At 36.3% G+C, this 16980-nt stretch overlaps 1 protein-coding gene across 2 annotated transcripts in view; it reads right to left on the bottom strand.

Moving 5' to 3' along the window:
* Positions 1-13795: 13795 nt before the first annotated feature.
* LOC140155123 (UPF0390 protein zgc136864-like) overlaps positions 13796-16980 on the bottom strand; it is a 166993-nt gene continuing 163808 nt past the window's right edge. Inside the window, exons 3-5 of one of the 2 annotated variants that reach the window (XR_011859342.1) lie at positions 16878-16933; positions 14252-15418; positions 13796-14208 (exon numbers count right to left, since the gene is read on the bottom strand). Coding sequence is in view for 1 of the 2 variants with exons in the window: in XM_072177831.1 (XP_072033932.1) it covers positions 15281-15418; positions 16878-16933 (194 nt within the window). In the remaining variant the exon portion in view is untranslated. Of the gene's footprint in view, positions 15419-16877; positions 16934-16980 lie in introns of both variants that reach the window. The other variant, XM_072177831.1, reaches the window with a different exon arrangement.

The raw sequence follows: 16980 nt of genomic DNA, 5'->3' as shown, positions 1-16980 counted from the left end.
TTATAATGCGCCTATACCTTGGACGTCCAAGATGCAATCTATAGGCGCATCCAAGATGAAATCTATAGCATATTCTAGGGTCTATGTCTTAGACGTCTTTTGAAGGTAGCCGCCTTATATGAGAGTGTGGCGCAATGGCGTGCATGTTAATACTTAGGCCTGCACCTATTATATTTATATTTGCAGTTTACTTATATTTTGTCTAATGTGCATGATGCAAAATGTGACATAATTGTATATAGTTGTTATCACGACGTAATTAAAGAGAAAGAATTTAAAAACTGTGTTCACTGTTTCTCAATAAATATCAAATAAATTAAAGTACAAAAGACACGCCGTTTTCGGATAGATGCCTATGACCTCAAAATTGTAATTATTACCATTAATTATGCACATCTGGATAATGTCTTGTATGCTCATATGTGGCTGGCAGAAAAGTCACACCAGTCACATTATCATTAGTTATACATGTGTGCAGCATACAAGTAGTGGAGTGTATTTGAATGGAAAATATCAAAATGATTAGTAGAAGCTAAAATAATGATATTTTAACATGATAACTTGAAATTCACCACAAAAGAAAACATCTTTGCTGGGTCTTTTTCTGTATTGATCAGTCATTGTGTGAATGAGACATGTACATGTAGAATACATGTCATGGGTATGGGTGGCAGTGTGCACAGGCTGCTACATTGTAAATTTAGATCTACATGTGCAGCATTCATGTTCATTTTGTGTAGCCAGGGCTGGATTTATCTTTTTCAGGGCCCTGGACCAGGCTAAAATAAATTGAAGGGCATTTGCTATAGCTTTCCATTTACTCCCCATCCAACCCCATCCATGATGTAGGCCTAGTGGGCCTAACCTATTTGTTTTAATTATGAATTTATTATCAGAGGACTCACAGTGGGATTCATGAGTGGAGTTAACATTTGGGAAGTAAGAGTATTCTATTCTCACTTTCCTGCATTTTTGTGTAACCATGTACTGTATGGTACCCGTATTGATGCAGAATCAGTGCAGTACCCATGGACAACATCTATCTCGTGAACAGTATTATTGCAGGTGTTTTTTTAGTCAGGCTTTTGCCTCAATACTCCTAAACACATCATCAGTAACCAAACAGTTGTCCAACTGACACAACAGCAAAATGCAATGATATGGAACAGCTTCCTGGACCACATTCACATCCCAATAATTGACATCCAACAAAAGAAATCTGTGAGAATCGTTGAACAGATGATAATTTACAAAACGGTGCTGCTTTCTGCTTTTCACGCACTTTCTTTAAGAAACAGGTCTTGTTCCACACTATTCCACTCACTCTTTGGGAATTATACTCTCAGTGCAACCTTGTTCAACGATTCTCACAGATTTCTTTTGCTGTGAATGTGGTCCAGGAAGCTGTTCCATTTTGCTGAAGCATTTTGCTGTTGTGTCAGTTGGACAACTGCTTGATTACTGACATGTGTTTCTTTTTTGGCTTAGTGTATATCGGGGGGGGGGGGGTCGGGGTCACTATCACACATAAGTGCTACCCACCCGCGTACACAAAAAAACGCGTCATAAAGGTATGACGTCGTCGACGTCTATTGCAAAAAGGGTACATTTTTCGCTGCTAATTGCACTTTAGTGGTGCCAGAATAAGTCTAGCTCTTCACTTTTTAAGGCTGAAAACTGCTTTCTGCTTTTCACGCACTTTCTTTAAGAAACAGGTCTTGTTCCACACTATTCCACTCACTCTTTGGGAATTATCATCTCAGTGCAACCTTGTTCAACTATTCTCACAGATTTCTTATTTTAAAAATAAGACCAATATCAAAAAACTAAAAAACCGTTTCTGGAATGGTGTCTCAAGATTAAGAAAAAAACAAAACAAAAATTTTTGGAAAGAGTGTTTTTTTGTTATGATGTACCGAACAAAAATTGCCAAAAATTCAATTTTTTGTGATTTTATTCATAATTGTTGTTTTTACACCAAATCTGTATTTATATTAAGATTAATTGATGTATTGCCTTTATAAAAATGTATACTTTTATATGTCTTGCGTGAATAATTACAAGACTGATTTTTTTTTTATCCCCCTTTTTAGGACCCAAATTTTTTTTTATCCCCCCATATTTTTCACCCCCCCCAACCAAAGTATTTATGAACACTCTCTTAGGCCAAACGCCACTTAGGGTATCAGATTTGGCACCATTTACACAAATACGCCATTAGGATATAGGTTTCTCGTGAATGATGCCATTTATTTGATGTGCATGCGTTACGCCATTAAGGGTCCAATTTGGAGGGGGGTGTACGCGGGTGGGTAACAGTTATGTGTGAGAATGACCCTCATCCAGGGGCGTAGCCAGCTTTCTTGGTGGGGGGGGGCACAGACGAAAAAAAATTGCAGTTGCATCATACAATACATAGAGACTGTATGTCTTCGAGCTTCCAGTAAAAGGCCTTATTGGGATGATGTGCGCGCGTAGCGTGAAAAATGGTATTTTACACTATTTTCGCCCATTAGGCCTATATCCGGCTGAAAGGGGCTTTATTGTTACAATGTGCGCGCGTAACGCGGAATTTCATTTTTTTGTCAGAGGGGCACTTTTTCTTTCATTTTTTTGTCAGGGGGAAAAATATTTATGCATCAACAATGATAATAAAAAAATATGAAATGAGATAAACCAGATCACTTACAATCAATCGTTGGTTCCATTCCCGGGTATATCACTTTTTCTATACTTGTCTGAAAAAATAAGTTGATTTTATTGGATATTCTCATCAAAATGACAAGAAACTCATCAAACTTTATAAGATTGCCTTGTCATTTAAAAAAATTAATAGATTCCACTCTAAAATGACCCCAAAAAGTTAAATTTGAATTGTCTTGTCCGAGGATCTTCTTAAGTGGGTAACGTTGTCAAACAATGGGTTATTTGAAAAGGTACTTGTTAAAATAAAACTGATTGTCCGAAATGATAATATACTAATCAAAATGAACAGAATATAATAACTCATCTGAACGAATAGTTACGGGATCAAATATAAATGAGAAGGGATTCTATTAATATTAATTATAGGATACTAAAGGCTAACTGTCATATATGTGAAGCTCACGCGGGCTTACACGTGACGATACTTCATTGCAAGTCAATCACGTTTTAAACCATGTGGTATAATTGTGCAACAATCTTTAATTTTAAATTGTCAAAGCTACTGATGATTAGGCCTAATTTATTGCAATCAACTAGGCCTATAACTATATTAGGGTACCTGCAGGTAATATGGGACCATTAAGGACGTTTGGCTTATGTGCATAAAAACTATAGAAGATATGCCCAAAAGAGATTGTTATGATGAACAACCTGTCCTTTAAGATTAATAAAACAGGCAATGTTATCTTGTTTTTATGTTTGTTTGGACGCTATGACGTCAAAATGACGTCATCGTCAAGTGTCCCATATTACCTGCATGTGCAGGTAATATGGGACACTGTGTTATCTCTATGGTGAAAATCAAAATGTTCAGAAAATCACTCTTTTGTTTTAAAACATTTTTGTTACATGATTTTGAATGTTAAATGCAAATTTCAACAAGAAAATTCAATTTTCTAAATAGTTTTGCTGTTCGCATTGACAATGCACACAATTTCCTATGTGTCCCATATTACCTGCACCCATTCAGTTGAAAATCAAAGAAAATAATCATTTATAAAAGGAAAGTGCCACTTGTCAGTGGAATTTTACCTGCTGATAAGCTTAACCCATCACCTAAAGATCATAAAAAATGACAAATGCACCCTCAGTACCAGAGTATTTGGATACACAATCATAAAATGTGACGTCATTGATTTTATATCAGGCCAAAAAAACGGCGACGTAAATTTTTGGGCAATTTCACTCTTTTTGGCATTGATTTCCAAGAGTTTGATACACAGACTCCAAAACTGCATTTCTAGAAGTACAATTGATGTCTCTAAACACTTAACAAATCAACTTAAAGTGTGTACCTTCCCAGCAAACACAAAACGTTTTCGACATCATTCGCAAAAGGTTATAAAAGGTTGTCAGAAAACGTTTAAATGTCGGGTTATATAAAGGGTACATTAATGGTATAAAACGTTTTCATAACATTAAATAACATTTGTAGGTAATTTACTGCACAGCAAACACAAATGTTTTACAGGAAACATATAAATGTCGGGTTATATAAAGGGTATAAAACGTTTTAATAACATTCCAAAAACATTTTTGAAAACTTGGTACAAATCATTCTAAACAGAATGTTATTTTGGGGTTGAAAAATTATTTTGCAAAAAATGTTTGCCCACAATATTTACAATAACGTTTTTAAAATGTTTTCACGACCTATATATAACCCGACATTTAAATGTTATTAAAACGTTTTGTAAAAAACATTTTAAGAACATTTCTGTGTTTGCTGGGTGCAAATATTTCAACATAATGTTATTTAAGTATTGACACAATATTTGGCAAAAATGTTTGCAAAAATAGTTTACAATAACATTTTTTGAAAACATTTAAAAATATTGTTGTAGTGTGTTTTCATACAAAACGTTTTAAAACGATTTCATGACCTTTATATAACCCGACATTTTAATGTTATTTAAACGTTTTTACCTAAACCAAAACCCACAATATAACTTATTTAAAACGTTTTAAAAACGTTTTTGTGTTTGCTGGGTTCTCTAAGCTACTTTTTGTTAAAAATGAAAACAGGTGTCCCATATTACCTGCTGTCCCATATTACCTGCAGCTACCCTACTATAAAATTAAAAACTCATAATCGTCCTAATCTTAGAGTTATTTCCCCACCCCAAATTTCACTCTCCCCGAAAAAGACCCAGGCGCAGACACTGGGGATCGCCAATTCTACACGAGTTCATCCACGAGTCCGTATATAGAGTTGGCATGGATGCAGGGGGTTATCGGAAGTCTTACATGACACCCATGACAACCTAGACTCTCAAGACATTAACAACATGGTCATTAAATTAAATTATTCCCCCCTGTTTCCGTTACTGGAGCCCAGGAGGGAAACGGGCCAAGATTTAAGGAGCAGATCACTCTCTACATCATCCAGAACATCAGGACATGGTATGCATCATTTCACAGAATGTGATCATTGCAAGAGGCAACTATTCACAAGTGAGACGACTGAGTCCTGGGGTCTGAGTTAAGAAACAAATCTGCTGAGACGACTAACAGCTATTATTACTATACTGACCATTGCAGCGACACTACAACCATGACTAACAATAATAATGATTGCAGCGACAAGATGGTATGTGAGGCTCATCATACGGACACGATGAACACGGCAGAGTGTCCAGATGCAACAGAGCTCAATTCTGCCACCAAGCAAGACAAACGCAGATTCGGGAGCAAAAGGTAGGTACAGTGAGTTATCCAACATTCTCGAACGCTTATCAACATAGCTAAATTAGCTTCACGGTAAAATTATTTTTATGAGCTCCCATATCGAAATAAGGGAGTTCGCATAAAATTGGTAAAATTTCTTTAAGTTTTGGGCAACTTTATAACTATGCAACTTCACAGCTTTTACAAACCCGTGCATGGAGCATTATCATGATTATCGGTAATATTATTTTTGCGCAAATGTCCCTTATTTGAAGAAAACAATTTCCCATCAAAAGGTTGGGAAAATGTTTGATAATATTTCCTATTTTGAGTTAAGTAGCTTTAGTTGGCTTGTTTCCTCCTATATATAATTCTTCTTCTCGGGAACTTGGTTTTATAAGAGTGGTTATGTCGTTGATTTATGAACCATAAATTATCATAGCTCTCGCTCTCTCTCCCCCTCCCCCTCTCTCTCCCTACCAAGCTTATGCAAAGTCTTGTTGTGGGTAGGGGTGTCCATGATCCGGCGGGGATTCCGGTCGGTAGCCAGGTACGAGACGCCTAAAAGTGGACCTTTTATGAATTTGTCATTTCAAAATTGGATGATTTCAACATTTTTCCAAATAAAAGTGGACCTTTTGTGAATTTGTCCTTCAAAAAAGGACCGATTTTAAGAGATATTTTTACAGAAAAAAGTCGTCCTTTTTTATATAGATTGGCATGGGGGATTGCATCGCACCCTGGTTAAAGCTATACCGTTAGGCATGAGATATAGATCATAGCAGGTTCTTATAATGTATATATTAGTTGGAGAGAGTTGCTGTAAGTAGTACAGATGTGATCATGTCCTACATGTCCTGAATGGTTCTTTGACGTTTTGGTTTTATTTGAGGTTGTTAGATGGATTGATGTCAATCATCTTGGTAATCTTGCAAACTCGTTACTTGGTTATTTTCCAGGCTATACCAGCTTTTGATATCCCAATACCAACAACCATGACGACGATAACGCTTAATAAAATAAGGTTTTGGTTATCATGATTATAGTAAAAATAATAACAAAAACGGTTAAAAAAACTAGCAGATTCGACTAATAATGAAAATCGTGTCTAAACCCACAGACCCTGCAAAACTATAGACCCTCTACAATCGTGACAATCATTTAATGGATGGCAATCGTTAGAACCAAGTACGTACATTAAAAGCAAAAGCCTACACTGCAAAAAGTGTTTAGAAATCGAGGACAGATGATGTTTAAAGGGACCATTTCATATGATGTGTTTAGATGTTTAAGATCTAAACATATAGGCTAAGTGTTGAAATACTAGACGTTTAACTTTCTAACGGGGCTTTCTAAACACCAATCTGTCCTCGATTTCTAAACACTATTTTTGCAGTGTAGGCTAAATTGAATTTGTTGAACATGTTGAAGAAAATAATTCGTGTTTCATCAGATATGTGTACCGTTTCATTGATTTTTGCTACAGACTGCGCCGTACATTCAGGACAAAATTTCGACAATGTCTAATATGTGGGGCAATGAAGCAAAAAAGAAGACACAGATTTGCGGTTGACGAAGGTGATGAATATGACAACCATGACAACGAAACGTATGAGTGGGTGAGTTCATAATTATCAAATATTCCAGATAATACAAGTAGGCATACTCTGGTATAGTTTAAGGTTAGCAACTTTTTAACTCTTGCGATTTAGTAGTTCACGGTATCTTGTGAATGGTAGTGAGCTTTTGGCAAAAATTGCATTGATCATTTCATAGCGAGTGTCTAATCAAATATCACAGATATAGGTCCTATGGTTCTTGACTTGAGCCAGAACGAAATTCAAATTTCGCGATATCTTTGCTAAACGAATTAATCTGCAAAAATATTTTGTACATAAACATTATGTAGCCAGAGTATTCCAGTGATAAAAAAATCTTTTTTTTGAGAAAAATGGGGGGATGAGGCTGTGGATCACGAAATGCCCTTTTATGTTGTAAAGAGGGCTGGAACAACAACATTTTTGTAAAACGTACGTAACTCATTAACAACAATAAATCAAGCAAGTTTTAAAAGTATGATTTGTAGAATAAACTTTTGCAAAACATCAAAGTGCTATTTTTCAATAATACTGTATATTGATTTTAGATAATGAAAATCGACATTAAACATCGATCCGAATCAGAGACATCCATCCACATGCCAACTGGTAATGGGTCTTTCTGCCCGGGGGGGCACTTCAATTTGAAATGGATATAGGTGTAGGGCTGGCGCTTTCGCACTAAGGGGCATTCGGTGAGAGCAACATGTAAAAAATATGGGGTCATTGGGTGAGAGCATGATTTTTGGCATTCGGTGAGCTATATGAGAGCAAAATGTAAAAAATATGGGGTCATTGGGTGAGAACATGACCTTTTTTGTAAATGGAATCTTTGGGTGAGAACCAAAACAGCGCCACAAAAACCTCGAAAATCGAATTTCTAGTTCTAAATGGCTTCAAATTTCTTTATTTTTTCAAAATAAGTAACAAAATCAGTGATAAATGAAAGTTGCTGTTCAAATTGAACTTGTAAGGGTCTTTGGGTGACAGATCAAATGGAAAAATAGGGGGTCTTTGGGTGACAGAGCGCGGAGCGAGCATGTGTTCGTAAAAAAATATGGGGTCTTTGGGTGACAGCGATGCTGAAAAAGGGGGTCTTAACAGCCCTACATACGCGTCACCTCCAAAGTTGGAGTGCCCCCCCGGGTCTTTCTGTAGGAGATTTTACAAAAGTTAAGCTCTTTGAGTCAGACAGAGCACATCAGATCCTAGAAAGGATCTGACAGAGAGACCTGCATGGGCCACAGGCTGGGCTGGGCCCGAGGCCGGTGGTAGGCCAGGGATGGTAGGGCATAAACAGTTCCGAAATACAAAATTAACCACTGGTAAAAATACCAACAAGACACTGGGTATGTAGGCCTAAGGGATAAACTGTGCATATGAGATGTGGGTGCAAGTGGCATTAACGTTCACTTGCGTGAACAAAAAGGAGTCTAAATGAAGTAAAATTTTGAGCGAAGATAATCAAAATTCTGGTACTTTTAGAGAAGAAAAAAAAGGATACGTGCGCGTGCATGCATTTAATCCATCCCGTCCATTTTGCAGTTACGGATACTAGTAATATATGGTCAAAATGACGGGCTGGTATTTTTTGTAGGCCTACTGCACTTGCCGTACGAAGAACCAGGCACGTCATAATCATAACATTAATTTCAAGGCATATGACCTACAAAAATATATCAATGTTAATATTTTTACTCAATAATGTAAAAGAAAACTTTGTCAATTTTGTAAATAAAGAGCTACGTCGGATTTCTTAGACATTAGTTTTTTGCCTTATAGGCTTTATTTTATGTAAAATACAAATTAAGTTTAAACAGAAATCACGTTTTGAAGCACGCGGTATCTTCCATGGTCTATGGTATAATGGTGCACTCTATGATTCTATAAATATAGGTCTACCTGATCATGCAGATTAACTTATTAATTTGGCCTCATTAGTCATCGTTATGAATACTCATATTCATGTCAAGACTACAGCCCTGGGATAATAAATGATCATGACGCTGCCAAGCAAAATGTGCTGTATCCCGTAAACTGTCAACTTTGGACACAAATGAATAAGGCCCATTCTCAGATAAAGCGTCCAAGTTTGGGCTCAGGAATTGCAAAATGCCAACCACGAAGAATTCGTGAAAATCATTCAGAATCGTAAACTTTAATAGTTTCAGAACACAAAACAATGCATGGGTGATTTTTCAACAATACTTCATTTTTGAGCAATATTACTTATACGCATTGGGGGTAACGTATCAGTGGTAACGTATCTGTGAAGCCCTTTCCCACTTTTGTCTTAATCGTGCAAGTGTAAAAACTTACCGACTTAATACCCATACTTGATCAGTCATCACCCAATGTACTAAAGTCTGGTATGGTATTTGGCTTCATTTATCACAGCGTTTTTTCCGAGGGGAGTAGAATTTAGGTAACGTATCTGTGAACGCATGAACGTAACGTCAGGATTTTTTGCCATTAATAGACCTGATTTTTTTACTTTGAAACCATTGTGTTATGTACCACATATATAATATAACTATAGAGCCTGCTTGATCCATAACATATGGGAACATTCATATAGCCAGTTATTTTGACAGATTGTTATTCATTAGAAATATTGTAACGTATCTGTGAACAATTTTGGCGACATAGTCTCAAAGACCTGTTTGAAAAATTTAATAACTTGCGTTGTGATGTTTTATACTTTATAATTAGGGCATGATACCACTAATGAAAAGTACCTATATTCCATTATTATGCGCGCATGTTTAACGAACAGGGACACATAATACGGAACGTACCTTGGCTGGCGACATGGAGGAAAACAATGGACATGCATAATCAGCTTTATTGTTTTATACTTTCTAGGCATGTTACAACCTCCAGCCCCACACATTTTAGAAAGCAACTCCTAAGTATTAGTTATATTAATAAAAGTCATTTCTTTCTGACGAAACAAGTCTGAATACGACTTGACACTATGGGCGACACAGGTTTGGCTTTTTGGACACTTTATCGGAGAATGTGCCATAAGGTACCCTGACCAGTCGTCCAGACCATGCTGGGCCCAGGGGGTACCCAAACTGCGACCCCCCTGAAAATCCCGGTATTTTGGGGAAATGCAACATTTTTAGGCAAATTTTTGAACTTTCGTCCTGCATATTTCTTCCAGGCTTAACCTTGCAAAACAAATCTGGTGCTGTTACAAGGGGTGAGATTGGGGGTTCTGGTTACTTTATCCCATTTCAGTCCAAATTTTAGTTTACCTGAACAATATTTTTTCAAATGTCGCCCCCCCAGTGGCAGAAGAGAGTTACTTGGGAGTCTGGGTTATATAGCTAACCCCACTAATCGGGCCTTTTTTGGCAATCCCAAAGAATTACTAGACCCGGTGACAACCCAGTGACCTCTGCTAGCTTCCAAAGCATGAACAAATCACCCTTTACATTGTATATTTTCATTCTTTCTTTATAGGCCTGGCAAGGTGGTGAAACGCATCTCTTAGACATGTCAAAACAAAAGAAACATCGTCAAACCTCATCATCAGATGAAGAAGACATGCCAATATCCTCTGCGTCTTCTGATGAAGGCATCTCATCGGGTGATGGCAATACTTCTGATGAATACACTATGTCGGATACATCGCCATTTGGTGAAAGCAACAAGCAAGATGACAAGGCAAGAGGTGGAATCACAGGACTCATACTGGAAGTTGTCCAGGCAGGATTCTCAAATTTCTCCTATGTTTGCATTTAACTACAAAGTGTTCATCAATTTAATACAAGTGATATGTCACTATTATATACAACTTTTTTTTTACAAGCCTCAAAATAAGCAGATCTGGACCCTAGGAGCCACACATTTGGAAAAAGCAGCTCCTGGTCCTGAGATTATCTAGTGTGAACTAGGAGCCATTTTTAAAGAGCTAAGAGTCATTTATATTTCAATTGTACGCATTAAGTATACAAAACTTGCTTTAATTAACAGGCTCTAAAAACTAGAGCCTGGTTCATATGATTTTGGTGTGGACCAGGAGCCAAAATGTTATGACCATTAGGTAAATGGCTCCTGGGTGCCTGGTTATTTTGAAGCTTGATTATATATAATTATTATTATGATTATGAAAAATTTCAAATAATTATTTGAAATTGTTCCAACCCACATAAAATGTGAAATTGAATTTTAAACTGCAGGATTATGGAATCAGATAGCAAAATTTGCATAGTATTTTTGTGGGACCTGAGAGCACATCAGACATATCGAATTGCATTCTGAATACGTGGAATGGCCTTCTGGTATCAAATAATTTTGATTGTTTTTTAAATTTGTGATATACTGGTAATACAAATTTTATGGCAAATGATTAAAATGTGATATTTTTGATATTTAACAGTCCTCAAAGTAAACTTTACAAATGTAATGATATAGTGTATTTAGCTGGGATGAAAAGCCGGTCATTAATTGAAAACTTTGACCTTTCATATTGAAGATATACATTTCCCCCGAAAAGACCTACATTTTTTTTGGTGTTTTTTGGGGAAAAATCTATATCTTCAATACGAAAATTCCACATGATGGACGGCTTTTCATTCCAGCTACATACACTTTAAGTACATATCATTAGATTTATACAATTTACTTCGAGGACTGTTATATTTCAAAAATATCAACTTCTAATCATTTGCCATAAAATGTGTGTTATATATTGAGAATTTAAAAAAATATCAAAATTATTTTATATCATAAGGACATTCCTCGTTTTTAAAATGCAATTTGATGTTTGATCCCACAAAAATTTCATGAAAATATTGCTATTTGAGCCTTTAAAGCAAGATTTGTAAATGTAAAAAGTACATTAGCCTATCATTAGATGACTGTGACACCCCATCATCTTCAAAATACTCTGATGAATGCATCATCTAGAGAGTTCTTATCCTAATGTATAGAATGCATTGATGCACATTATAAATGTAAATTAATGTAAATTGTAATGTAAATAATGTATATTTGATATTCCTCAAAAAATTAAGTTTCAAAGATTGATGAAGCCCTAAACACTTGTTTTATTACAAAGCTGACATTGCCCTCTTCCCCTAAATGTACTAAGTAAACTGGAAGTGGGTCAAAATAACACTAATACAAGAAACATAAATTAATCTTCAACCCTGTCCTCCATCACAAAACTTGTTTCATTCAAAGGGCTTCATCAATACTTAGAAAGAACAACCAACCAACCAATCTCAACCCTGTCTGCTCTTGTAATAGACTGTATCCAATACAACCTAAATGGTAATGGTATAACAATTGAAAAGGCAGCCGTGTTGGTGGACAGTCTAAAATGACAGTGGGATCTTGATTCCACAACCATTCATACCTATCACCTGTATTTATAGTTTAGTGTTTCAGAGTACAAATTTCTTCTCCCTTCCCCTTTCTCTTCTTCCCTCTTTCTTTCCTTTTTTCTCTTCTCCCTTCCTCTCTTTTCCTTTCTTCTTTCCCCTTTCTCATCTTCCCTCTTTCTTTTTCTCTCCTTCCCCCCTATTCCCCCTTCCCTATTTTTTGCTCAAGTTCCCAGTTTGTTTGTGTGTGTGTGGGGGGGGGGGGCTTGCCCTCCTGGTTACGCCACTGTATGGGAATTGCCCCTTTGAGGCCTCCTGGTGACATATGACATAATTGTATTTAAATAAGGAAGAGTGACATCGTATTCGATAGGGTCTATAAAAATAAACATACCATATTTATTCCATTAACCCCCCAGGGTGCTAACAAAGTCATTTTAGGTGGGCACTTATTTTTAACAATGTTTACATAATTGCATACATGAAAAATGGCCCAAAGTATTCATCAATCATCATCAGTGTGCCATATTTTCAGACCAGATTGGTCCAGAATGGCATGAGCAGTTAGCAATATCAGTTTGTTTGTTGTGAAGTCACTGGGTGGGCGGCATACGGGCATGGGCAGTTATTGGAATGAATACATATGGATCAGTTCAAATTATTTTGTTTTTATACTTTTGTAAAAAAATTACACCAAAATTCTTATGTATAAATGTATAATATATTGCATGTTTTCATCCATGTATGAAAAATGATTGATGAGAATAAAGTGATAAATATTTAAAATGTTACAACAATTACATACTTACAATTAATATTGTTACTTTTCTTTCTTTTACCCAATATGCTTTGGGTACATCAATTTGCCATAGAAGTGATGATGTAACAGGATTAACTTCCATAGCAATAGGTTGAAACATTTTTTGAATATATCGCTCTGCTCTAGTACGTTCATACGATACCTCTGCATTGAACCATAGATGTCAAAGAACAGGGATAAAGACCTGGATCGTAATTCTATAGAATATTCATATCATGCTGATCACTTGCACCTGTAAGATTAGTATCTTTAAAAAGAATCTTTGTATGCAATCTATGATTTCGGACATACAAAGGTGATGAGTGCAACCAGCTTGTAGTGCAGGGCGATATATTCAAAAATTGTTTTAACCTATTGCTATGGTAGTTAATCCTGTTACATCATCACTTCAAAGGCAAATAAAATAAAAATTATATGTAAACCATGATTGTGTAAATGGGCAATTCCATGGAAGACATGATCTTAATATTCCACACTGCAAGTGTGAATTCCTAATGGGGTTACCTGAATGGGTGACTACATTTGAAATTTACACCCCTGTCTGGGAGATTAAGGTCATTTCTTCAATACATGTAGGGGGTGCATGGACTTTAACTGGGATAGCACAATGGAGAAACCCTTGGCCATTTTACAGTAATAACAAATTGAGAATATTCCCAGTCAAAAGGTATTTCTTGGGCTCACATTTATTCCTGATCCTCATATAATTTGTGTTAGCTGTGTCTCACATTGCAATATACCCTGTTACTTAAGATGAAGAATATACAATGTACAGGAAGTTTGCCTTGTCATTTTACCATGATAGTAGAAAATACTCTCCTTCAGAGACAGAGAGAGAGAGAAAACAACTTTGCAAAATAAAACTACCGTACCTTATGAAAAAACAGAATCAAATGTTTATTAGAATTAAAACCACTGATCAAAAAATCATTTACACATGAATATATTTTACTAAAAGCATATAAAAAAGTTATTTATCCTTATATGGCTGACTTTTTTTTTCATCAGAAGATCACAATTTCAGAAGAACAAGCCTGGTCCAAGTAACCCACTATTCGAAATAAAAAACCCTTTAAACCACCTTAATATAATAATTTGTCTCAAAGCCCTTCCTTTTAAAGCACCTTAATTTAATAGTTTGTCTCAAAGCCCTTCCCATCTTGGAAAACTGAAAGTAGAATGTGTTTGTTTGTTTTTTACTTTAATTTTTTCATCAAAGCGTGGGACACACTTGTTGACAAAAATATACCACCTTTCACGGAAAGGGTGTTTAACTGTGGTGAATATGAAGAATTTTATTGAGATTTACGACATCGGCTATTTTCATGTCTGACAACGTCAGATTTTTGTGTGGTGGATTTGGAAAAAAAAAAGCAGCAAAAAATGAAATTTACTCAATCCAGGAGAATAAAACACACAAAGTGGGCGATTTTAAATGTTTTGAGACAAACTATTAAATTAAGATTGCTTTAAATATAAATCCTAGCTATGGCCTGATCTGTGATGTGATTTTGGTTGAATTGCATGATCACAATACTTATTTAAACATTTAGTCCTTGGATCACCACTGAAGCTACAAATACAATACTTTTGATTGCTTGGCAGCTATCAAAACTACAATTTATCATGGCCTGTTGAAATCCAGATCCAGCCATTCCATCCAAGGTTCTGTACTTTGGGATACCCTGTAAGCCTTGTAGATTTGCAGTCGACAATGCATATTGAACCAGAGTGACGAAACCAGAGATTCCAGCCTCTTCCTCTTTGATCAGGTAAGTATATACATCATTGCAAAGATTTGTGAACTATTTACAAAGTCGCAGGATGCTTCACAACCACAGTCATGTATGTTACTAATGGCGAGGCACAGTTCCAAGTCCTTTCATATTTGTAGCACTTATGCAAAAAAACAGAGGTGGCATCCTGATTATCGTTTAACTCATAACATATCATATCATATCATATTATGTCATATCATATCATATCATATGCATCACATGGCAGATCCAGTAAATACGCATCACATGATGTAGCTCTTTTTATACAATAACCTTTTCATACAATAATCAGGTGATCAGTGTGATGGCATGTGCAAAAGAACTTTGTATATTGATGGGACTTGTTCAGTAAGAGGATGTCCATCACAGAACATTTTATTTTTTCTTGTTCTTTTTCTTTTGTGAGACCTTAGGCGATGGATTGGTGACAACAGTCATAGATCTTGGTTCTTGGGCTGCAGCTTTTGAGAGAATTTCTTGCTCTATGTTGGATCCAATTGCTTTCTCCATATTCTAAAGAAAATAAAAGGATTATTATGATGAGAAAAATAATCACATACAAATGATTTATAGAGACAGAGAATAAAGAGAAACAGTATGTTGAAGGTGGGGTTGGCACAAACCTGCATTTGGTCTTGGACCCCTATAATTTAACTACAATAATATGTATAGTCCGTCAACTCAGAAGTACAAAGTAAATAGACCTCGGAAACTGGAGGTATGAGAATAATTATTTCAGTGCAATGCGTGTGTAAAAATTTATGCTTCTTTGGCACGCCAACAGCTGCGCAATTTGTACTTGCCGAGCGCACCATGCTCTTTATGCATCACATTTTTTATCGAACCCTGATGCCAGACTTAGTTTGTACTTCTAGGTTGAAGCAGTCTCTGGACTCCTTCCAAGAATCCAAGATTTAGAGGCTAATACTTCTCCTGTACCATGAAGGATGGTAAGCACCAATAGCCCAGAACAGGGTGCACTGGAGAGAGAAGACACTGCAGACATGAGTCCTTTGGTTATAGATGGGGTGACAAATAATTCATTGTATCAGGATTTTGCAAGTTGGGGATCAAGTTCTTGATTTCCCCAACTGAAACCTTCAGCTGAAACTAAACCGGGTAGAAAATGTTACAAATCTAAACTTCCCCAGACTGATGGATAAAATGGGGGAGGGGAGCATCCTAAAACTCTCCATTGTCAGTGGCGTACCGTGGCTGCTCCTACCCCGGGGGGATGAAGGAAATTCAATTTTGCAGCCCCTTCCTCAACAGCCCGAAAAGGTTGACCCAATTTTTTTTTTCGGTCGTTTGAAAAAGTGAAGAGCAAAAAAACAAAAACAAAAAAGGATTATAAGCGCATAAGCGCTAGCGCCCTATAAGCAACACATTTTGACGTATAGTACAATTTTTGCACAATTTTTTATACTTATCACAATTTTTCCGCCCTTTTTTCTTTACTAATTCTTTTTACTGCCCCTTCTTCTTCCGCCGCCCCTTCTTCTTCCTCCGCCCCTTCATTTTGGCCGGCCCCTGCTTTTACCCCGGGGGGCTGGCGCCCCAAAGCCCCCCAAAATACACGCATGATTGTGCATGCCAAAGTGCCGTAACTGTTTTCCAAATATAACTTGCAAGATCACGACACATAAATTTTAATTAATGGTACCCGGTAACTGATAACAGCATGTACTTCTAACTTTTAGATATGGAGTAGCTCTATGGATATTGTGTTTACAAGGAATAATGAGGAGAATAGTAAACATACTGTCACAGTACCCAACCATACAAAATGACTAAGATACTTCATCTCACCTTGTAAAAAATGTTATAATAATATATACATTATAGACAGAATAATATAGAATTATTTGAGAAGGTTTAAGTTTTGGAAAACTGATTTACTTGATTCTCACAGTCACATGAATTATTGTGACATTTTCATATATTGCTTGTGTTGCTATAAAACTGTACTTACTTTCTTTAATTTGGCCATCTGAAGATGCTTGGCTTTCTTTGGAGCAATGACTCTACCTGAAAGGATAAAAAAATAGAAAACAATGATGATAGTATACTAAACA

Source organism: Amphiura filiformis, chromosome 6 (assembly GCF_039555335.1).
Source record: "Amphiura filiformis chromosome 6, Afil_fr2py, whole genome shotgun sequence".
Taxonomy (NCBI): domain Eukaryota; kingdom Metazoa; phylum Echinodermata; class Ophiuroidea; order Amphilepidida; family Amphiuridae; genus Amphiura; species Amphiura filiformis.
This window is presented reverse-complemented; position numbering and strand designations above follow the sequence as displayed.